General features: G+C 42.7%; 1 protein-coding gene across 7 annotated transcripts in view; it reads left to right on the plus strand.

The window, feature by feature from the left end:
* pcbp3 (poly(rC) binding protein 3) overlaps nucleotides 1-24751 on the plus strand; it is a 44433-nt gene that overhangs the window by 11832 nt on the left and 7850 nt on the right. The window contains exons 2-16 of one of the 7 annotated variants that reach the window (XM_086051320.1): nucleotides 1585-1641; nucleotides 1770-1829; nucleotides 2736-2870; nucleotides 4082-4234; nucleotides 6146-6169; nucleotides 6250-6282; nucleotides 7087-7203; nucleotides 7788-7919; nucleotides 9006-9134; nucleotides 11279-11353; nucleotides 11674-11715; nucleotides 12521-12599; nucleotides 15107-15159; nucleotides 16054-16223; nucleotides 17376-22648. In XM_086051320.1, coding sequence (XP_085907446.1) covers nucleotides 4160-4234; nucleotides 6146-6169; nucleotides 6250-6282; nucleotides 7087-7203; nucleotides 7788-7919; nucleotides 9006-9134; nucleotides 11279-11353; nucleotides 11674-11715; nucleotides 12521-12599; nucleotides 15107-15159; nucleotides 16054-16223; nucleotides 17376-17430 — 984 coding nt within the window. In that variant the 5' untranslated portion in view covers nucleotides 1585-1641; nucleotides 1770-1829; nucleotides 2736-2870; nucleotides 4082-4159 and the 3' untranslated portion in view covers nucleotides 17431-22648. Of the gene's footprint in view, nucleotides 1-1584; nucleotides 1642-1769; nucleotides 1830-2325; nucleotides 2455-2735; nucleotides 2871-4081; nucleotides 4235-6145; nucleotides 6170-6249; nucleotides 6283-7086; nucleotides 7204-7787; nucleotides 7920-9005; nucleotides 9135-11278; nucleotides 11354-11673; nucleotides 11716-12520; nucleotides 12600-15106; nucleotides 15160-16053; nucleotides 16224-17375; nucleotides 22649-24751 lie in introns of those variants that run through there. The other 6 variants (XM_086051322.1, XM_086051321.1, XM_086051323.1 and 3 more) reach the window with 6 other exon arrangements.

Below are 24751 nucleotides of genomic sequence, written 5' to 3' on the forward strand. Positions count from 1 at the left end.
GAATGTGTTTGTGTGCAAGTCCGGCCTGTTGTGAGACGTGGAAGTGAGCGAATGAGGATGTTCCAAAGTGGCTACGTGAGTGAAGATGTCAATCGAGGCGGGTAGTGGTGGTGGTGGGGGGGGGGGTGTACTGGTGTTGGGGGCGGGTGATTAGATTCGGCCTGATCATCGGTTCGTGTGTACACCGCTTAATAATGGATTCTTTCTTGCACACTTACGCTGAGTGTCAGGTTTGTGTTTTGGCCCGTGCAGACTACATTTACAGTTGGGGGTGTAGCCAACACGAAAATCCTGTGTGTTGTGTGTGTTGGATTTGGGGGTGTGAATGAAGGGTGCAAGTGTTTCAGAAGAGGAAATCTGAGGTGAAGATGCTGTCAGGATATTTAATGAGAGTCTAAGAGCCACACTAAGTAGAAGGAGCATTAGCCTTTTTCATCATGAAATATTCAAAGTGCCATGGGACCGCAGCGGGGGCCCTTTCCATTGACTTTCCCACTGCGTGGTAAAAGACTTTTTACCCAGAGGGACCTCCGCACGCCAGCCACTCCTCTGCTGCGGCGCAAAAGCTGAGGGGAAATCAGATTGCTGCTTCTGAGGATTATTTTAATGTGTAAGAGTGTGTGTGTGTGTGTGTGGAGGGGGCGGGGGGTCTGCGGGGGCAAAGATTATTCACATTATTCCCTTCCTGTCTTCTGCTTTTAGAGGAAAAGGTCACAGTGGACTCCAAAGTATACTTAACCAGGGGAAAGGCACTTCAGTACTGACTCCTTACTAAACACTCCTTTTTCATGTTGCGGGTCAACTTGACCCATTTTATAAATTATTAGAAACACCAATATATGTTTGTGAAAATTAACATATACTAGGAATGTGTTTGATTTCACATATTTGTATATTAATACCATTTTAACTGTACAAAATAATGCACAAGAATCTGATTAAAATAGTCGGTAACGGACTTCATAATAAAACATAAACAATATTTTGGGCACATTTCCCAGTTTGTGCCACTTTTTGATGATCAAATACGCCCCAGGTCAAAATGACCCAAGATTTTTGCGATACAAAAGAAACCAACCTAACAGGAAAATTAACATCTTCAAATAGATTTATTTTCCTAGTTTAATGGGAACATACAATGAACATGATGATATATTTTCAATGCCCTCTACACACTGTATAGGTGGTCTTTGGGGTCAATTTGACCCTCTGGCTTTTAGCTGATAAAAATGCATAAGAAATATGTTCAGGGCTATTTAATTAGTCTACAAACAAAGTAAAATATATAGTTTTAAGTTAACAGGTTTTGGATCGTCAGTCATATTATTCATGTTTGTTGTCACTCTTAAATTATTTCTCTTTGTTATATTGTACATGTTTCCCAATCTGACACAATGTACAGTATTCCTACATTGTCAATATTACGTCACAGTGGGAAAAAAAGCAAAGGTGCATTTGTGGTAAAAGGCCAAAAGAGGGCAGCAACATCCTGCTGCAAAATGAGGCCTCCGTGTTGACATGTACTTCAAAGTGGGCGGTAGATGGCGCTACAATTCTAATCAAAATGCTCTGTTTCGTTCACAGACTCGCCTCCTGACATCTGTTGATCTTGATGTCTGCAGAACAAGTCACCTTCACAATGTAGGATATAAACAGTAATAGAAACAATACCACGGTGACTCTAACGTGAACAATAATTCATTTTACTGCAGAAGGCAGTCTCATTTGTCATCCAATATTTACTTCCGTATGTGTCTCCTCTCTCTCAGCTAGGTCCTGTTCCATTTCCAGCCTGACTGGATTTTTTTCCGCTGGGAAATCGCTCCAAAGTAAGTGCTCGTGATCAGGGCATGCAACTGGGATTTGGGACTCCCGCGGAAGAAGTGTAAACTCACAATCATCTCTACGTACAATTTAGAGTCTTAAATGAAGATAACATGCGTGTTCCGGAATTGTGGGAGGAAGCCAGATTACCAGGAGAAAAATATGCAACAACTCCGGAGAATCAAAGAATCGAAATCGCAACATCTCAACTGCGAGGCAGACCTGCTAACCACTTGGGCACCGTGCTGTCTTTTGATAAATGTTTCATACTATATACGGTAATTAAGGTCACAGGCAAAGACGGCTAGTCAATCGCGGACGCTGGGGCGCCGCTGTACTACGTCAGCACTCTTTTCCTTGAAAACACAACTATAGTACAAGGAAAATATCAAACATGTTCAGGCTACTTATCTTATACGAGCGTGGTAAATAATATATACTGTATTTTTAACAATGAGTAAAATTGTTTCATTCGTAAACTATGCCAGTTGAAAAAGTTTTTGAAAAAAAAAGTTATGGCTGTCGAGAGGGCAAAAGTTCCAGAGGTGGTCGGGAGGCGAGCAGCTTTAGGTCCTGCAGCTTCTCATGGTCAAGAGGGCACGGCAGGAGAAAAAGACCTTAGACTGCGGGGTGTGTATTGATCTGCAGAGTTCACAGAGTTATATACGGATGTGATGTTATGAAAGGCCAACAAAAACAATCTGCGGGAATCCTAAAATCCACGTGGAGCTCGCCAGTAATCCAATAAAGCTGCCCAACAACAGGAGTGAAGCCAAATTGTTGTTTTGCTGACAAATTCGTTTCAATGTCGCAAATAATGAGCACGCAACAACGAAAGTCAAGCGAGGCAAATGGTGGCGGGCCGCGGATGTACTCGTTTATGTTGATGGCTGTTTGTTTCACTGTGACAGACGTCAGTCAGCATGGGCTGCTCATCGACTTGAAAAGAGGACGTCCGACAACTGACGGACTGATCGTTGTTGATCCCTTTGCCTCAATTCGGCTGTCCTTTATGACCTCGGAAAGCATCACCTGCGCAACATCTGGTGAGTAGCGACGTTGGTTTGCTATTCTTTGTTTTGGACTGCTGCTCCGTCACTACGGAGATTGACTTGTGCAATCTGAACCTTTCCGCTTCTTGCCCCTTGTCATTTTGAGTCAACATGGCAACATAGGTCACGGCTCACCCGTTTTCTGGCAATGCGAGCCCGAAGGCAGTTGGATGTCAATTTCAGTCAAACAGCAGAGGGCGATATACAGTAACGAACTGATTTATCTGAAATTTAAATGGAGATAGAAGTGCTGGCATATTTATTTTACAAGCTCAATTTGGAAAAGCGCCATGGTCAAGAAGAACAATCAACCCGATGCATTGTCAACTCAGATCCGAAACTGGGAAATTCGGATCTGTTGCCTTCACTGACTCAATGAAAGGAACTTTTTCAACTAGCGTGCGGTGTCTGTCAAACTGTAAAATGGTTATTTTAATTTGTGTCTTTGTGACGGATGATGGCAGTCAGAATTTGTCTCATCATTTCTCATGGCGCGCTTGTTATAAATCTTGCGAATGAAACGGAGATGCCAACTTTGTAAACGAGCGCACCAAGCCAAAGTCACCTGATTGGCGAGTGTGCTTCGAAGGAGGTTCAAACTCTTGAGTCCCGCTTCCCGGTATCACCACATCACTCTAGGAAGATGGATTTACAACCGACTGCACGAGTGGCAAAGTATTTCTTTGATTTGTGCTCATGTTTTTCTTTTCGAGCCTAGACTAATGTAGACTGCACATTATCAATAAATGTAAATTGCTGGCCAGAGCTGTTATTCTTCAGTGTCAACTGCGAGCACACATTCTGCACCATTTCTCCCGCTGAGATATGATCGTTATTGTTGCAACAAGATCCCCACTGAATTGTGAATTGCAAATTAAAGAACAAAACAAACCAACACACACAAAAAAAAAGATCTTCAGAGACCAAGTCCGTCAATTGTGGACTTCTTTTCACTACATTTTTCAGTGCACTAGATGTAAATAAATTATGCAATTCCTATGCTTCTCCTGTATTTGGATGTGACTAATATACTCTATGTTGGCATCTAGGCATGCGTAAATGAATCCAAGTGAATCCATTTAATGTTCGATGTTTCCTGGACAAAGACTCATCGTGACTTGACTTGTACACTTTGTGGCCCCATGTTGAATACTGAATACATCGATTGAGCTTCAATATTTATGCCCCTGCGTGACGTTTGGCAGGTGCCTAGCTGGCTGGCATCCCATCATATTCCATTTCCTTCGGAGGAGCCTCCCCCTCCCCCATTCCGGCATCTCGCCATGGAGTCGACCCAAGTCCAGTCGGAGGGCGGCCTCAATGTCACCCTCACCATCCGCCTCCTCATGCACGGAAAAGTAAGCAGACACCCTGAATGCTACTTTCTGTGACGATGGGGAGAATGTCCCGAGCATATGAATGTGGAATGTGTGAACTGCATGCGCCACATTGCAGATCTGCACACGATTTGATGAGTGTACGAAGTGCTGCTACTAGGAGTGAAAATGCTTTTATTGTCTTCCCTTTTGTTCCGCGCTCTGCCAGAGTTAGTCGGCGAGCTTCTTTTTTGTATCATCAGTTCAGCATTGGAGGGTTTAACGTTCATTGGGGGGTGACTCGTTCCGTTGGAGAATACCTGAATTGTTGAAGTTGCTTGTTCAGTTTATTCACTTTGCAATGAGGGCAGACAGTTCGACATGGACGCGGCATCTCGAAGGTTTGGCCAAGAGGGGGTCTGAAATCTTCCCTCATGCAAATGATCTGCTCAATATGCAAACTACACACAGACGTGGACAGGTGCGCAACGGAGGCAAGAAAGAAACAGCATGTGGCCTCACGGGGGGGTCAAAGGTGGCGGTCGGGGGAAACGCGCAGTACACTTCACATCTCCACCTTTCCATATGTTTCTTGAGTCACGACCACAATTTACGATTCGTTGTTGGCTAGAAAAACACACTCAAAACAATTACACAATATCAAATATGACATTTTCCATGACGGATTTAAGATATCTGGAACAAACGAAGAGCCCACCCCAAACGGACGTTTTTCGGTATGTAGCCTACTGTAAATGCCCTAAAATGATATTTGCGCTATGATAGTTTAGAGAGTAAAACAAAAATGCATATGCCTATAAAATGCCAGATGAAATAAAAAAATACACGATGTGGTCATTTTCAAAGCCTTTATTGTTGGCTTAGAAAAGTGGATCTTTTATACGTGCGTTGAAAATCGGCTGATGAAAATTGAAATGTATGAAGCGTGTTCCTTATATTTTGTCCATATTTAAAGTGGCATTTTTGGCATCCATCTAGTTAGGACGTGTGTGATCATGTGAAGCCCCCCCAGTAGCACTGATGACAAATTGTGCCCCCCCCGACCCAGCATTGCAGTTGCCCGTCCCTGCACTGGCCAGTTGGAGAAAATGATCCCCCAACAGCGGTTTGAGCGAATGCCATAAAATTGCGCAGACTGTCATAAGACGACGTCGATCATAACACGGCGACATCTGCGCGCAAATTGAACAGGAAGTCAGCCATTTTGATTGGAAGCAGCCATTTGGGTGTTGCACTTTGATGGACAACTACTGGGAAATTTGGCCAAATGAGCCCCAATTGGAAGCGTGGGTTCCAGATTGATGAGGCTTGCTTAATTGCAAAGCTTTTTTTAGCATAACGTCTGAATCGGATGCGGGCCTATTCATCACTGCTTGCAGTTTCACTACGAACAAAATCATATTCAGCCACATTTAATAACACACCTATTACAGATTTTCTTTTGAAGTTGTTGAGACAGCATTAGGACATTTGGGGGCTCCACAGGAGCAGTGACTGAATCTAACTTTGAATCCACCCTTGGCAGTTGTGAATTGTTTAGAGAAAGGGCAAAAAGGGAAGTCAAGGATAAATACTTGTAGTATCCAGTGAGGCAACTTTGAAACAAGTCTGAGGGATCATTTCTGACTATTAATATCTACTCGGGGAGCATGGCAGCCTGCGGCTTACAAGTCACACCGGACGTCCACTAAGTCCCCGCAGTCACTTGGGAAGGCGCCGGCATGTTGACACGCAGTCAGAGCTGCTTCTCCGCTTCTCCGCTTCTCTGCTTCTCTGCCCTTTCCCCACACAGAGAGCTCGCAAAGAGCGATTGCATGCAAATGGCCAGTGCACCTCAGCTTCCCTCGAGTGAGCACAGTGGCAAAGAAAAAAAATCCATTTGTCATGAAATGTATGGAAACACTCTCTCCTTTGTGGGTTTTTTTTTTGCAGGAAGTGGGAAGCATAATTGGAAAGGTATGTTGATTTACACCCTCCAAACATCCTGTAAATTTGACGTTTTGTAATTGTTGCTCTTTTTTTTTTTTTTCATCCAGAAAGGGGAAACGGTGAAAAAAATGCGTGAAGAGGTGAGGTTCAGTAGGATAACATTTACATTCCCATCATTGAATAATGGACAAAATGTGTTCACAAATGGTTTTCATTAGACAGTAGCATGTAAATTTCTTTAGGGGCCATTCCACCCTGTCAGTGTCATTTGCATCTCCGGGATATAAAATGTATAAACACACAATAAGACTAACTGTAAAATCTATTTTTATCAAGCAAAGTATCCAGCACATTCTTCAGCTTGCAAATTTAATAGATTCAATTTAAAGGCTGAACACAGGACAACGCATCAGTTGCCTGTCCTTGCTTAACAAAATTGGACTTTACCATTAGACATAATAAATAATTTAAACACTTTAGCAATGTTTTTTTCACTCTTCTTTGTGTGCTTCTGTCTGTATTGTGCTGCCCTCAAGTGGCCGTACTGTGCACGCCAGAAGGGGCAGTACATAGTCCATTGAATTGAAGCCAAACAAATGTGCCAGAAATGTAATTCTTTTCATTCTAATCAAGTATGTCATTACTGTATGTGTTTTTTTTTCCAAAAAATTTATGAATTATAAAAATATAAAGTGTTGTTTTTCCTATTAACTCACAAATATTCGGGTTGGGGTGCATTGATGTCATTTCCGCTTTTACTGGGGAAAGATGCCGAGAGTGTTTTAAGTTACAAGTGTGGTCACAGATTGAATTTAAGACCGCGCTGGTAAATGTCTGAACCACAGGGGGCAGGTATCCATTCGGTGATCATCCGTGTGAGCATTTTCTCAGTGCTGCGCTTGATGATTGTAAGCGACATGATGCAATATGCTGCTTTTATCCAGAGCGGCGCGCGAATCAACATCTCCGAAGGCAACTGCCCAGAGAGGATAGTCACCATCACTGGACCAACGGACACAATCTTCAAGGCTTTCGCCATGATTGCCTACAAATTTGAGGAGGTGAGCGGCTTAAGCAAGACGCTGACAACTACGTCTTTTTTGCATCACAATTTGCAACTCGCCAGCGTTTAAATCAGGGATGTCAAACGCCGGCCCATCAGGGGTCCGATACAGCCCATTGAGATCGAACACGTCAACTGAAAAGTTTTGATTTTTCATGCATTTGCCGCAACGTGTTTTTATGAATACGTTTACAAGGTAGGTGGACCGCTGCATCTTGTTTCTGTAAAGCTGCCACTTTATTTTGTATGCTCAAGTCAGTTGAAGTTTCCCAGATGGATGGAGAAATTTGTCAATCGAAAACAATTTCTAGATCTTGAGGGTTTTTTTTTTTGCAACCATATAACAATACATTTGAGTATTTTCTAATCGTTTTGGAGGGGGGACATGTGATTGTTGTTATTTATAGCTCATTAGTCTGCGATTGGAGTGAATGTGGCCCCTCAACTCAAATGGCTTTGGCACACCTGCTAAGAAAGTGAATTATACTGACAGTTCCAAGTGCCAACTTGAAGTTGAGGAATTCTTGAGGCCACCTGAAGACAATGTTCCCGGTGCAAGGTGAAATTGTTGTTTTATTGCAGGATATCATCAATTCCATGAGCAACAGCCCGGCAACCAGCAAGCCTCCGGTCACCTTAAGGCTGGTGGTGCCAGCCAGCCAGTGTGGCTCTCTCATCGGAAAAGGAGGTTCCAAAATCAAAGAAATGAGAGAGGTAGGAAAACCTGTGCCCCACAAATTGCTACTCATCCATTTGAGTTGGCTCGTATGAAACTTTTCTGTTGTGCTTGTTGCAAATTGGAATAATCTAATTTCACCATGACATATACTATCAAAAAATGAATGGATTTTGATCGCTTGAATGAGACATATTGTGCTTTTTTTTTCATAATGTAAAATAGTTCACAGCTGTCATAACACAAAGTCTCTGATGTTATTCTGTCAAAATCCACAAAGAATGAAATAAATAATAACAGCACACTTAACATCCACAAGATGCTGCCAAATCCCTGTGGAAATAGGAAAGGGGTACTGTTGTGTCAAGAAAGTATGTTGATGTGATAAATCTGGACTGAGAGACAAGCTTTGTATGTCGGGGCGGGGCTAAGGTTAGCCTGGGTTGTTGCGGAGATCATCCATAAGACAGTTATTGTTAAGGCTAATATTTGAAGATAAGTTTGACGTTATATTGTAGTATTTTGGATCTTATTTTTTGCCGTAACCTCTTCAATCTCAGTCCGTATGCCACCCCATTCAAAGGATTTTTCAAAATAAGGATTGTAGCCATTTTGGGATAAGGAGTGGATGTCTTTTGCAATATGACACTTATTAGGAAGTGATATTCAACGCGGCAGAACTCACACACCCCCGTTGTGCGGATTTCTTTGGGCTCTCAAAGCGTCGCAGCATGGGCAGCATCTGATAAAAAAAAAAAAAACTTTGGCTGTTGGCCAGCTATCACAATCAAGCGCCGCAGCGCATTTCTTTCCCTCTGGTGAGATGAGTTCATTTCATCCGATTTGCCTCCCTTGGCCCAAAGGCGACGGCGAACCTCAGGGTGCGTGCTTAGAGCAGCCTAAGTAGCAGCAATAAAAAGTATTCCGAGGCACTTCCAGTCGTACACGGAAGCAAGGCCTTGATAGTACGAAGGCAGTTCAGCCAAAATCTCACAAATTGCCGCTTCAATGAAACAGAAGTCAGTTATGTGCAAAACGGCCTATGGAAAATTAGAGCTTTGAGCCGATGTCCCTTTAGCGCTGCAGCCCGTGTCAACATTAAAAAGGCCATCTTGCATGTCTAGTCCACAGGGGCGCAGGTTCAGGTGGCGGGGGACATGCTCCCCAACTCGACAGAGCGCGCCGTGACAATCTCCGGGACCCCAGAAGCCATCATCCAGTGTGTCAAGCAGATATGTGTCGTCATGCTGGAGGTAGACGCGACTCGCACAGATACTAATGAGTGTGGCTCGGACTGAATTCCATCCAGTTGTTCCCTGTGGGGCAAACCGTGGGGCTCCAAGGGAACTTGTTTTTTTCCTGAATTGTATCAAATGGGCACCACCCCCACCGCGGCAAGACCTTGCTCTTGCGTCCCCTCGGCCCACCGCACATTATGTGGCGCAGCCCGGCACGAATGAAACACTGGAAAAGGGTGGACTCATTACAGTCGACGACTCACACCGGCACACCTGGCGATTGAACCAGAACATACTGGTTCCGCATATACGGCACTGTATGGTTGTTTTATTGAGCCACAAACAACCTGGCTCAATTGTCCAATAAGAAATGCATTGCCAACTTTATGATAAAAATGAAAAGAGATGAAAGAATTGAGGGAGTACGACTATTTGATGGCCCCATTCAATGACTGCGCTGTGCATTTTTTAGCGCTTTTTAGCTCCGGGATATATGAAATGATAAATACAGTATAGTTAATGATACACGCCGTATAGACTGCATTGGTACGGCTTGGCAGTGGCTCGTCGAATCTCGCTTTGTACCCGGAAATGTCATTTCCGTCCAACGTCATGTGATACAATGTGTCATTTATAAAAATGGCCGTTACCTTTTGCGACACTAAGATTCAAATTTCGGATCACAGAAAAATTGGTTGTCAACAGTTGGCCACTCATTAAAAAGAGTTACAGCACTTGATAATTCCGTCGTATTTTGGACATGTCATTCAGTAAGCCCGCCGAGTGATGCGGCCCAACCCGACTGTCATTTTGGGGTTCTAAGCTAGCGAGGCCCAGCTGGCAGCTGCGTCCTTGCCAAGCCATTCAAATACATTATAGACTGAATGTGTTTTACAACACTTTATTAATTTGATTCTACCTGCGGATTAAATAATGACTCTTGCAGTTTCTGTCGCCAAATTGCTCTCGGGCGATGTACGTAGCACGCCGGCGGCTCCCGAAAATATCCCAACCCTCTACTTTATTCTTGGGCGCATCCTCGCGTGTTCCTCGGCCGTCAAGCTATCTTCGTATAGTTTAATATATGTGATACATTGCAATATTCTGGATGCGGAGCCTTAAAAGCCATCTCAGCATGTTTTATATCAAATGGCTCCAAGTGTGGGTGTGAGTCGCCAGCTGTTCTTTTTTTGCGGGGATCCATTCCAAGTGAAGTTTGGCCACGTTGCACAGTGTGCGACGGGATCTTAAAGGTTCAAAGAGGAAATGATTGCTCCGGAGGCATAAAGACAATCGACCATCGCAGTTTTACTGTTGCTCCCGCGAAACGAAGGCCGGCTTTACTCAGCCTGGTTCAGCAGGCCAAAAATGGATGAATGGGATTGGAAATGTGCCACTGTGACTGACGTAAACATAACTGTGGGACAGGAGTATGCCCAAAGGCCATATTGATGGACTGCACACACACACACACACACACACACACACACACACACACACATGCGCGCACACCCACACACACGCAGTAAATCCAAAATTCTGCAATAGCTCAGAGGTACATCGACCATTAAATAGTCAGGACAATGTTCCGATATTAGTCTGATTGGTTTGCAATTTGTAAAGGAGATAAATGATGCAGTTTATTTCCCGGTTCGAAGTTCACAGGTGTCTTTATCGCACCGAGGTCTGGTCATATTGCCTTCTTTCCCAAAACTTCAGTTTAAAAAGCAAAACGACTACCCAGCAATCTAGTGATTTTTTAATTTTTTTTTTCTGGTTAATTTCACCACATACACTAAACTTAATGGATGCATAAAGAAAGGTTCATACCATTCTTAAGTCAAACAAAGATACAATGTGTTGAGCATTGTACAGTGGCTGGGTCTTCATAATGCATGCAAAGCACATAAGCGGGCGGAGGAAATGCGATTAAGCCCTCCGCCGTCTTGAGCAGCCTCGTTGCTGGCCGTGCGGTTGCTTCGAGCTTGACAAGAGATTGGCAAAGTTCAAGTCCCGTGAAGCACGTGGCCATGCCGTCACAGAAAAAAAAAAACCAAACACGGGTGACGAAAGAATCCCCACCAAAAATCTGTTTTTTTTTTCTGAGTGCATTTTTGTTCCGATTTGATGTGTTTAAAGCCTTTCTCGCTCTCTCCTAGTCTCCGCCCAAAGGTGCCACGATTCCTTATCGCCCAAAGCCTGCTTCCACCCCTGTCATTTTTTCAGGGGGCCAGGTAAGAGGCCAAGGAGCTGAAATTCACACCATAAGACAATTTGATTTTTACAACATTGACACCAACACAAACACAAGAACTACAAAATACAACAGCTGTTACCGCTACTAGCCACTGAACTCAATATTTTGAGAACCGCCGATTCGTTTATGCAGACTGACGTTAACATGATGGAATTGTTGAAAACAACAGAATCATTGCACGTTGCCAGACAATAATTCTAATAATTCCAGCCCATTTCCAGATTCACTTGCATGTCTTCTTTTTCCTGCGGCCTTTCTTAACGACGCCTTTTTTTTTTTTTCCACTTTTCCCCACAGGCCTTTACAATTCAGGGACAGTACGCCATTCCACACCCAGATGTGAGTGTTTATTCTCTTCCCTAAATAAGATCATGAACTAATCCCCAAGATTGAGGATGTGGGATCCAAAAAGTGGCACCCCATCTCTGACATTCCTTAAAGTCGTTTTTTTGATCTCATTCAGTCCCCGCCCTGATAAGAAAAGTGTGGTCAACATATGAAAGTGCAAGTCAATGTCGTCCCTCCCTTAAATTCCAGCGTATCACATCGTGGCCCACTAATAATCCGCCGTCATCTATCCTTGTCGCGCGAGCATCTCAGGAGCTCGTTGGTGTCAGATTGACTAATTCCAAGTTGGGCAGTGATGGATGCGCTTGCAGGTAACGCTCGAAGGTACAATCACTCAAGAGCGGACTTGACATCCTCTTTCTCCCATTAAAAGCCCGTAAAGAGGCCGAACCTGGATTTCGAGCGCACGCCCTCCCCGTTTGCTGATGGAAAGCGAGAACTGCCGCGCCATGACGATAACCCGGGAGCATCCTTGGAGCTGTTAGTCTGATAATGAGAAGGGGGAAAAAAAATAGGCTGACAACCGCTCTGGGTTTTTGGCATTCATTAACAACGATGAGAGCAGTTATCAACCTGAGTTGCGCGCCAATCAGACTTGAGAGTTCAGATCTGCGTGACAGAAAGCAGCCTTCTCCTTTCTCTGTCCTTCTCATGATTTTTTTTTTCCTCCCCCCCCTCCCTCCACCATCTTGGTTGTGTTCCCACCTATCCTCACCATCTCTACGTCTTGGTTTGACTACATTCTCTTGGTGTAAAGAGTAACCTGTTAGTTGTACTTTCCCTCCTAACCCTTCAGCAGCTGACCAAGCTCCACCAGCTGGCTATGCAGCAAACCCCCTTTACCCCTCTCGGACAGACCACCCCCGCTTTCCCTGGTACGTACCCACGAGACCCCGTAGACGCCGCTTTCTCTGGCCTCATCCTTTCCCTTCTCTGACCTCCCACCTTCTCTCCTTTTTCGTTTGGTTCCAGCATGACTTGCTCGCTGTGCTTTTTGTTGTCAGAGAACAAAGCGATTAGGCCTGTGAAAAGCAACATGGACACTTACCCTAATATAATCATGCCATTGTGACGACTTGGCAAAGGCGAAGCATCTGTCCTTGAAAACACTTTAGGTTATTTCATTTCCCATATATGATGACGGTCTAATCACATACTGGATCACTTACGGTTCGAAAACTGAAGCATAATGCATCAACATTGATACGTGCCAAACGGTCGGTGCTTTGCGATGAATAACTAAATAGCTTAAAACGGCAATCGTGTAGCACTTGCCGGAGCTGCGGATTTTTTTAAATGCGCAAATTATCACGTACAAATGTTTTCTGACTGCCCTGATGGTTGATTTCTTTCTTTTTTTTTTTTTTTTTTTTTTTGGTCAAACATGTTAACACAACAAAACAAATTCCGTCCATGTTCTGATCCGAACACCATTCAAACATAATTACCATGTGCACCTGATGGAATTTTTGGGGGTAACATTTTTGCCCAAATATTCATGATGAAATTCAATCGCTAGTTGACATGCAGAGTAGCTAGTTTCAAAAAGTTTTGCCAACTTTCGCAATGTTGAGCAAATGTGTTGAATATTGACAAGCACACGGTACCAATTTATAGTTTGCAAAAGTGAAAAATGTTTGAAACTTTTGACTGGAGGTACGTGCATCCAGGCTGCAAATCTTTCGCCTCGCTTGTCCAACTCTATCTGTGAATAGAGCGTGAGAGAGCTAGAAATATCGTGCTCAAGCTGGGATGTCAGTTTCATGTGATAAATCACAATCATATCAGAACTAGGAATAATCGGTTCATAGTGTTGTTTTTATTCGATTGACATTCCAGTCACCATGTGTACTGCAGGGTTGCACTGTTTGAAGCGATACCACGTAATCATTGCAGTAGCTCCCGTATTGGTGAAGTCCGAGCATCACTTTGCTTCAGAATTGGTTAACATTCGGTTTCACGTCACGATCATGGACTCCGTGGCTTGGTCGACCGACGTCTTGACCACTCACATAAGGGGTTGCGATTGCAAATGTTGAAGCGGTTTAACATTTGCCATTGACTGCCGCCTCCATTTTGCGAGCAGCCCGATTATCCGCATATGTTTACCCCTGCACATCTGACTTGGGTCGGGTATGAAGCAATGAGCTAGTTGCCGCGTCGACTTCACCGCTACGCAATGACAGTTAGGAGCTTGAAGTCGATTAATCGTCAGACACCCGCCCCAACCCACTCATCCAATCGCACATCACACTCAGACGCTTTCACTGAGTACAAGTATGTGACGTTGCTACAGATTCCTGATGTCATCTCGAGGACAATGTGTATCCCTTTGCTCCTGTTTGGCCCTTCAGCATCTGGATACACAAAATACACTTGCAAATTATCTGTTGATGCAGCTCTCCACTGAAGGGCTGAAGACAGTTTTGGGCATACTTTAGGTGGGGAGCTCTTTTTCAGCGAGAAAATACTCTGAGCACAGGTGCCAAGTCTCGTAGATCGCAGATCCTGGGCGAGCGCCCTCCACAAACGTAGCAGACCTGCCGCAAATGTGCTACCTCCGAAAAGCTTTTTTTAATTTTTTTTTTTTATTGTTAATTTGCCATTTGAGCCAGTCATTTTCACTCACCAAGAAAATTGTTTGTTTTTGTATGAACATATGCGCCGAAGCCTTCTGAAAGTTTTCCTTTGATGTGTTAGGTACGCTTCTTCCAACTCATGAATTTTTTTTCACAATTTCAAACAGTTCCCGGGTGTCGTCAAATAGTGCAATATTAGAGAGCATTTGAGCCTTTTTTGAGGAGTGGCTGCCTGTCGAGTCTAAAAAAAAAGCCCGCCAGAGCCATGAAGTGCACACAAAGACAACATGGATTGTATTTTCACTCGGCCACAGAAATGCACTCAATTAGTATCGGGATCCATGTATGTGGCGCATGTAGCAGACACAAAGAGCCACACATTCTCATTGAGTCAACAACTCCACTGAGCAGTCAAATATGTGCCACTTAACAGGAGCAAAAAGCTTGAAAATGTTTACCTGCCAAGTGAAGTCATGGGTGGAGAAACCCGGTGTGGGGGATATTACCATGTTAATTCAATTGCAAAATCATGATGGGGCATAATTGACAAATGTTGGCTCACAGTCACATTTTAGCAAGCAAATAGGGCAGATAACAAGAGATTGCTTGGGTTGCCTCATTTCACACAGAGTGTGAAAAAGTCAACTTCCTTGCCGGTTTGTGGCCGGAAAATGTGACCTTCATTATTCGTCAGGATACAAGTATATTATGTCCACGAATGTTGAATGAAGCCTCAAAATCAAAAGAGGAACTTCAAGTTTTCAGCCACTTTTGTATTGTTGTTATTTGTTTGACCAATTCAGGTTTGGATGCGAGTCCACCGGCCAGCACCCATGAGCTCACCATTCCTAATGATGTGAGGAAACTTTCTGAAATCTATTCACTAATCCACTAATGCTTCTTTTCATTTACAACCTTTAGACAATTTTGTAGTAGAACCCCTGACCCTAATCCAAACCATATCCCCAATCCTGTTCTTAATCTAACCTATTCCCAATTGGACTTGTTTGTATTTTTTCAACGGAATATATCCTCAGCTATTTGCTGGGGAAACTCCCCTATTCGTGGTTTATTTTTGCTCGTTTTTTAATGCCACAAGATGGTGCCAAAATCCTGGCTAGTAGGAAAGCACTTATTTGTATCAAGGAAGGAAGGAATTTTGAATTGATGAATCTTAAAAGTTAAAGAAGTTAACCTGGGTTATTAGGGGACATTACGTAGCATCATCGCTTCATTTTTTTGTAAATTGAATAATTTGTAAAGGGCCAATCTCACTGGCGGAGACGTTGCACTGATTGCCTCTGACGACTCAGGCAACCAAAATATTGCTGGCAGTCTCACCAGGGCATCTCGCAGAGACAAGTTTGCCCGGAGATGTCACTGAGACATCGCCACGACTTCTTCAAGGTCTCCAAAAATCTAACATGTAATTTCCTGGCGACTGCTGGCTAATCTCCAGGAGACGTTGCAGAGGCTTGAGTCGCCATCAGACCAGTAAAATAGGCCCTTTGAACATGTATTTTTAAAGCTAATATTGTACGATAAGTAATAATAATAAGTAAGAAATAATGTTAGTGTTTTGGGATTATGGTTTGTGGTATGTTTAAAGTATGTGTATACATATATATATATATATATATATATATATATATATATATATATATATATATATATATATATATATAGTTTAATTAAATTCTGAAACAAATAACCTCCCGTGTTGATGTCACTTGCCTGCTGTTTTTTCCAGCTCATAGGCTGCATCATCGGACGTCAAGGAACCAAAATCAACGAGATCCGACAAATATCGGGGGCTCAGATCAAAATCGCAAATGCCATCGAAGGCTCATCCGAGCGTCAGATCACCATCACCGGGACGCCGGCGAACATCAGCCTGGCCCAGTATCTCATCAATGCCAGGTAACCGGCCGCACCGCACCGCTCGCTCAGGCTAATTTCAACGCTAATACAAACCTGAAAGACAGGGATGTCCAAAGTCCAACCTGAGGGGACGTTTGTGGCCCATGCACATTTTTTTGATTGGTCCGCCACAAGACTCTTATAAAGTCTCCATCCCACATTTGCGAGTCTTTGCGAAGGTACCCGATGTTGCGTTCTCGTCAGGGTTCGTTCAAGGTCGCAAATGTTCGCAAAATGTCCGCCAACCGTTTTAGTGGTTTTCTTGTCTCAAGGAAAATTTTGAGCATGTTCAATGAAAATGTATCCAATGATTTTTATAAATTACAATTGTAATAGCTTGAATCTTGCCAGATATCACACTTTCAATTGAATATTTCTTTTTATGGAATGACGTTGAATGAAAATGTGTCACAGTACTATTTAATTTAAATTAGAATATTGTAAGATATTGTACCTTTTTTAATGTAAGAAAGGCATCATTAAAAAAACGTCTTTTTTTTTAAATTCAGCAATTGTAAATAAATCTGAATGTAACAAGACAGCAACAATTTTTAACCATTATTTTCATATCACACTAATACTAAAACATGTTTGCTTTGTCACCACTTTCTTTTTTTTCTCCTCATGTTAACTGTTGAGCATGTGTTGACCTAAAACATATTGCATTTTTTTCGAAGTGACCTTCAGTGGAAAAAGTTTGGACATCCCTACTAGAAGACGCACTCAGGCTGCGCTGCCAATGCTGATAAGCTTCTTATTATTATTGTTTATTGTTCTGATAAGTAGAGACTTTATATCTCAACAAACACGCGTGCGCGGCAGATAGCTGATACTTTGTTTGGACTTCATCTAGTAGTAGATAAGTGAACGGCGAATAAATAAAATCGCCAACTTGACGGCATTTGTGGCCGACATCTTTCAGCAGGCCTGAAAAAAACCAACCCGTACGTACCACACAAAAGCAACACGAATGCTCTTTACCAAAGCCACCTCAAAAGTTGTATTTGCCATTGACATGACTTAACGGCCACCTTCTCTCCCCATGCTGCCTGCAAAATTATTATTATAATTGTTTTTATTATTATTATTATTATTACTATTATTATCATTATTATTATTATTATTATTATTTCCCATAACTCCCAACGGCAGGTTCAGGGACGTGGCCGCCATGTGGAATGACCCCTCGGCAATGACAACATCCTGAAGTGGCCGTCCTAAAGTGGCTGCTGTGTGTTCAGTCAGACACTCGCACCCCCCCCCCCCTCCATCCCACAACAAATATCAATGTATTCCCCCACGGAATTAGACTTACATATGCTTGCATTGTCATATAAAGTCTGTGAGACATTTGTATTTAGAATATCTTAGTTGCTGTTATTATATAGACAGTGTGCCACTAAAGTATATGTTATTATGTTATTGATATTCATCACCTTCAATTTATTTGCTATACGAAAATGAATCTTGGTATCTGGTTGGAAAATTCAAATGGATGTTTTTCTTTTTGTTCCCATGTGTGAAATATGGCTGTGTGACCTTTACATTTGTTCGTGATCAACTCATCAATTCTCTACGTTATGTTTTGTCATTAAAATCCAGTTTAAGAGGAACCAAACCAAGACAAATTGGAGTTTGAAAGCAATAATGTTGCTGCGTCAATTTGACCCGGAGCATGTCTAATCATCCCAACGTGACAGAAACCAAAATAATCATGTAGATCTCATTATAAAGTCGACTTGCAAAAGTGTGAATTTCATCATTATGCAGCAATTGTTAATCACACTTCTTAATCCGAGCAGGGGTTTCATTTAGCATTTTAAGTGAGTGGGTCATTTTGACCCTGAACAGAAGACTGGTGTTAATCACTTCATTCAAAATGGAAAAAAAAGTCAAATGAAATGAAAAATAAATCAATGTGACGAGAATCATTCCATTTGAAACGTAATTCACAACTGATATGTTCCTGTTCCTGACACCTTTAGATAAAATTAACGTACCTGGGTCAGATTGAGCCAGGGTACTTTGAATTCTCATGAGAAATGAATACAACAGGAGGGTTTAAAAAAAATGGGTAAAAAGGGGTTGAGTGAAAAAAAAAAAAGAACAATTAAGCACATAACAAGCTGTTGTTATTATTTTCTCCTCCAATGCACACCTTTCTTCTTCTGTCACACTTGTTTTATGTTTTTTTTTTTTTTCTTTTGTACTGTTCTAGGTTGACATCCGAAGTCACCGGAATGGCCACACTCTAATTTCTACCCATCTTCTCTCACGCATCACTTGAGTCACCTTGAGATAAAGTTGTTGATTTACTCTGTATTAGATTGTCTTGATATTTACAGTGAGTGATGTCAACTTTTGCTGTAAATTCAACTCAACTCGTCTTTATTTATATTTATATGTCGCGCTTTCAGTATGAGATTATTCACGCGTATCTGCGGCCGGTTTCCTTTGGTCCTGAAACGTTTTGTTTTGTACTTCACTTTTCTCGCTTTTCTTTCCCTATACCTCACGCGCCGTAACAGGTTTTCTTTCTTTATTCTTTTCCTTTCTGGACACTGAATGCTGCGCATGGAACTCACTGCATCAAAAGCTGTGAACGTTTGTCATTGGGATTTTGGAGTGTTGAAATGTGTTGAAAAGGAGGAATGGCATCCACACAGATGCACAAATGTCAACCCGATCGTCACCCTCCTGTTATGTTGTTTCTTTGGTACACCAAATATGTTCACAGGTCATGCTGACCAGCTGCATGTTGAATCATCAAAACGATCCCTTAAATACTATACGTGTGATTAAAAGAAGAACATTTTCATTTTTGACGTTTTATTTTAGTTTTATTTGTTTTACAATTGTAAACTTCAGAAGCGGTCAGTTGGACTCGCAACATAACATGAGGGTTTCATGACACCTACCAAATGATGTATATGCAATGCAGGCAGAAATCGCAATGCGTGCCATTTTGTTGCCCCAATACAGTAACGTAAAAACACGCCAAAAAGTTGTATACACTTGAGGAACTGCCAAGACCAGGGCCGTGTACGTGCAACATTGAGAGGATTTGATCTGGTGTCAAAAGATGGAATTGCTGCTGAAAACAAGCGACGGTCATCTGTGTTTTCATACATTTTCTTGATTTCTTATCCGACAAGTCGTTCGGGAATTGGAAATTACATCGCAAGACTTCTATGCAAGACTATGGCAAACAAATTCGGACTCGTTTCTTTTGAACAAATACAAGGGAATAGAGTGTCCGCTGAATCGATGAGTGATACGAGAATATTAAACAAAAAAAAAATCTATATTTGGGACTACTAAACAGAATCAGAATAGCGAGTACTGGGATTGAGGTTGTTTTGCACACTGGTGGATGCTACTTTTTCAATCTTTTTAAATCCCTGAGGCGGGATTTACATTGCAGGTCCAAGTGGCCAGTTTTTCAGGACGCTGTGTAGATATCAAGCGACACGTAAACAAAATGGCCGTGTTTACAGTCATGGCACACATAAAACAACCCGCATGTTCAGACGCCCAGTTGCGCGTACACAAGCATCAATTCCGAGAGAGAGCAACAACAACAATAAAGCAATAAACAATATCACATACTGTAAATAATAGACGTATTTAATGTTGCATCCAATTTTGTTGGCCTGGTTTGCCTCTTTCACCGTTTGATTTATTATAATATTTGTTTTTCTCTCACGTCGCATAATTAGACCGTGTTTGATAGTCTTTGTGTTTCCGGAGTTTAGCTTTACAGCTGCCGTTTTTTTACCGTGTTTATTTGTGTTGTTATCAGTTGTATAAGGTCCTATCCGATCTGTGCGTTAACGCTGCAGTCGCACCAGCGGGTTTCTGATACGTATCAAATTGTCATCACACACATTTAGAGACGGCCTGATTCCGATCTGAGGATATCTGATCCCGTGCATTTTTCTCCCTCTCTTCACGGTGGCCGTGACGCATATCCCAACGAGCTTCGAAGCAAAAAGCAACAAAAAAAAAAAGATCTGAATCATGCCACTTAACTATGCGGTCCAAATCCAGTCTTATACGCCATCAAATTGTAAGCAAATGCTTACTATAGCAATGATGTCGACCGGTGTAGCTTTGTCACTGCAGCTTTGGCTCAGGTCATTTGTCGATTATTTGTTGTAATCACACCCCAATCCTGTAGGGGGCAGCATGTTATCTGGAAGTTTCTCTTGGAAATGAATCCTTTCTCTTAAAAATACTAAACAGTTCTTCGTGTGCATTATGGAGGAGACTCTCCAATCAGCAGTCAATTTAAGCTACAATTGAAAAGGAAGTGACGGTGACCGTCGCCGAGGTGATGGAATTAAACGTAGGAATACGAAAAAAAATGTCTCTCAATAGCGAGTGAGGTGAAAGACTCTTCTTTCAGGGGGATTACCTTTGACTGACAGGTCAGCTGGTAACGGTACTGAAGCATCACCTTGGTAACCTTTGTCCCTTTTTTTCCACTCAATGCCATCAGGTCAAGATCTCTGGGGAGGTGGGGACTAGAATAGGAGGAGATACAATGGCCACCTTTCAGTGTCCCTTCCCCCAGTCCCAGATTGCAACTTAACAATGTTCTGTAAGGACCATGTTTGAAAGGTCAAGCCAACCTGTGAAATGCACACATGTACAATACATGGTACATTTTCGGGCATCCTGGCCTGGTGTCAAATGTGAGATGAAAAAAGTAACAGGAACACTTCCTTTCACATACTTTGAGTTAAAACGGCATACTGTCGGCAAAATGTCAACCATCAGACAACACCGCCTAAGACAAAGCTTCCTGAGAAGAACAGCTTCAATAGCCAAATATGTTGCATTCCGGAGACAAATGAGAGAGCACAGCAGGTTATGATTCAAAGATATTTCTTGATCGCGGCATGGATGGATGAGGCTGGAAGGCAAGGATAAGGTGGTTCGGCGGAATCAGAGTGTGAAGTCCAGACAGGCGGTGAGCGGGTTCCGAAACGGGAAACGGGAGCCAGAAGAAATTGTCAGAATACCAACAGAAATTTAAAAGTGGCTGGATGCAACAAACTGGACAAAGCGCGTTGTTGAGGATCTGGCAAATTGGTGGAGTCCAAGTTCAGCTGAAGAGCAGACCGCTGCTAATCGGTTGCTGCTGGTGGACCCCAACACGCCTGTGTCCAAACCTGCAACCAATCTGTCTGTCTCTCTCTCTCTGGATCTGTCTCTGTCACTCTGTCTCCGTTTTTCTCTCTGTAGATGCTGTCTCTCTCTGTTCTCTCTCTCTCTCTCTCTCTCTCTCTCTCTCTCTCTCTCTCTCTCTCTCTCTCTCTCTCTCTGTCTCTGTCTGTCTGTCTCCCTCCCTCTGTCTGTCTCTTAATGCCTCTCTGTCTCTTTCTCTCTGTCTGTCTGCTCTCTTTCTTTCCCTCCCTTGATCTGTGTGTCACTCTGTCTGTCTCTCTGTATCTGCTGTCTCTGTATCTCTCTCTAATTTCTCTCTCTCTCTGTCTGACTCTTAATGTTCCTCTGTCTCTGCTTTCTCTCTTCTTTACCAACGATTGCATATTTGTGGATAAAAATGGCCTTGGGTTCAATTTTAGTCTTGACTCTCTGGAATTGAAGTGAACGCAACTCGACAGTGCTGGTTGTCTTAGAAGACTTTTCACCTCTCATCTGAGCAGGCTTCATCGTTTCATGTAAGAAGGATGATCAGGACTGCATCTGCACTAGCTTAGAGTGAGGTGGCCTGGATGAATGAGAATATTCACAGGTACCTTAGTGTGAGCCCAGGTGTCAAACTCTGTTCCTCGAGGACCGCTGTCCTGCATATTTGAGATGTTTGCCTCCTGGATCGAGGATCTTATCAGACTCCTGCAGAGCTTGCTGATGAGCTCATTATCTGAATCAACTGTGTGAGAGGAGAGAACCATCCAAGCATGCGGAATAGCGGCCCGAGGACCGGAGTTTGCCACATAAAAGTCCCTTTTACCTTGACATCCAAGTGATTTTAAAGCTGATGTCTGACTCTTGACTGATGTGCTCCTGAAACCTGTTGTTGTGTTTTGTTTCCATCTCACGTCTGACATCTGACAAATGAGGACGTCCCAAAATGCGCACCTCACACAGGTGGCCGTGAAACTTGAGTCAGTGTGAAAAGTTTGCAAAGATCTCAGTTGCCTTTACCCGTGTGTTGCTGGACATCCAACACCTGCGCCGCTTTAGTCATTTTACCGAGGCGTCGTTCAGATGCTCCTTAACAGGAGCGGCAAACGTGTGCAGTCAAACGTCGCACGACAGAAGCAACCGTGTTGGAGGAAAAAATGTGTCATATGATTATGTTTGTTCATAACTGTATGCAAGTCTATGTATTGAGGTTGACGGTGGATTGTTTTGTAAAAAGAAAATAAAATTTGAGTCCCTTTTTTCCCCCTTGACTTTGCTGTTCCTTTTATGTTCTTGTCATGTTTGGACAACACAAAAATGATCAAAAGGTTGCCTAGGAGGTTGTGGACACACGACAGCAATATACACCCAAAAAAAAGAAACAGGATAGATCTGTACAGGCGACATAATCGTCAACATAATTCAAGATCCCCGGGGCCTCCAAACATGACAGAAAATGGTTCAATATGCTCTCAAGGCCAACAGTTGTCAATGGCACTGAATGCGGGAATAAATAAATGACCTTCCCTCTGCAAAAACAAGAATTCCCATACAAGAAATTAAATGGAAAGAGTGCACAGTGTATGGCTACAATTTTAAATAAGCAGTAACCTTTTGAAAATATAATTTCAAGCTTGGTTGTTTCAGCATGGGAGACGTTCACACATAAAATTCAGGTGACATAAAAAATTGATAAATCAGAGCAAAAATGCGACTTTTGTGAATCAAATTATATAAAAATGATCCATACTTGTGACTGTAAAAAAATCATACAATTGTATTTAAGTACATTTCAGTCTCTTTAGAAAAAAACGTTTAATAAATGTAAACAATCGCAAATTCTTCTGCTAGCGGAGTCTCTTTTTTTCTGCACTTCTTATTAAGTACAGTGTGTGGACACTTTTGCCACTCTGGTTTCCAGCCCGGATGCAAAATTCTTGCTGTAAATTAAAAAAAATAATAATTGTCCACCATTTTCAGTGTTTACAAGGAATTTTTCCACAACTTTGACTAAAGGTCCACTTTCAAACAATTTCATTTTCAGTCCCCCAGAAAACAAGTGTTTTTTTTTTGTTTTTTTTTTAAAACAGTCCAACTTCAAACGGGCTCCATCAGAGTCCATAAGAGCCGCCGCAACAAACGGGATTGAATAACTGTCGCTTGTGGTGTGTCTTTGGACGTCAGCGAGCCCCCGAGGGACGAAGCGACTCGGTAAGTCTTACCGGCGTTGGCAAACGAGCATCGCACAGGTCACCTTGTGCAACGCTGTTGTGGAATGGGGCCTCTCCTCTTTCCAGCAGCGAGTGGGCTGCCAGGGTCCCTGATTGCATTTAATCAGAAATGATGGAAGACGATAGGTAATTGAATGATGTTTTGAGGTCAGAGCCACCGTTAAGGTGCGCAAGCAAAGGATGATTTCCAACCGTTTTGCGTGCACGCGTAAAATCTGCAATGCAAAGAACAGTCAACTGGTCAACTACTGATTGAACTCTAAGATTTGTGGGCCATTCTCCTGGACAACCACTGCATTTTGGTGGAAAAGTATGAATTTTACATTTGCCTCAACAAGCAGCCCTTAAGACCAAATTGTGTTCTAATGGCTAAATTATTCATGTTTGAGGGGAAATGACTGTTGTAAATGAACAGCATTTCGCTCCTTGTAGGTTTCTGTCTGAACATTAGTCCCCCCCCCCCATCCCCCTACAAAAACCATGGTCGACTTCAACTAAAGAAAGCAAGGCTTTATTAGGGTGGCACATTTCTACTTTCTGGCCTCATTACAGAGATGAATAACTGACACTGTTTTTAGGTCAAGGTTAACTGTGAAGTATCACGTCCTCTTGTATAATGGCCGCGTGAATGATGAAGAGAACGCTCGCGTATACTGGATTGCTTATCCTGTGACATGCTCCTGTAAATAAAGTTCAGAGCTGTGCACTGATTGGAATGAATGAATACATTCTTCCATTAGCTAGCGACTCCCCAGCTGTCTCGTTGACGATCGCAATCGTGTTGAGTTCAATAGTATTAAAGTGTTGCTGTCTGTGATTGCTCAGCTGACTTTGGCTCCTAATGAGGACCAGTGCTACCGGTAAAAAAAAAAAAAAAAAAAAAAGAAAGCACGTATACCGATGCAGTCATGCACTGTGCACATTTGTGGTTGACAGCTTGCAGCTCCAGGGCGTTAGCAGCCATTTGTAGTTGTGTGTGGTGCAGCTGTGCATCTCTATAGGGATAGATTGACTCTTCCCTTTGCTGTATATTTGATCGGTGTCAAACCCTGCAGGAAACAGCTGGCCCGTCAGCTGCTGGGGAGCTTTAAGTGCTGGGCAAGTATACAAATATTGCCTTTAAAAAATGCAGGGCAGTGCCGA

Source organism: Filicampus tigris, chromosome 14, assembly GCF_054856515.1.
Source record: "Filicampus tigris isolate MCC_2025a chromosome 14, RoL_Ftig_1.0, whole genome shotgun sequence".
Taxonomy (NCBI): Eukaryota; Metazoa; Chordata; class Actinopteri; order Syngnathiformes; family Syngnathidae; genus Filicampus; species Filicampus tigris.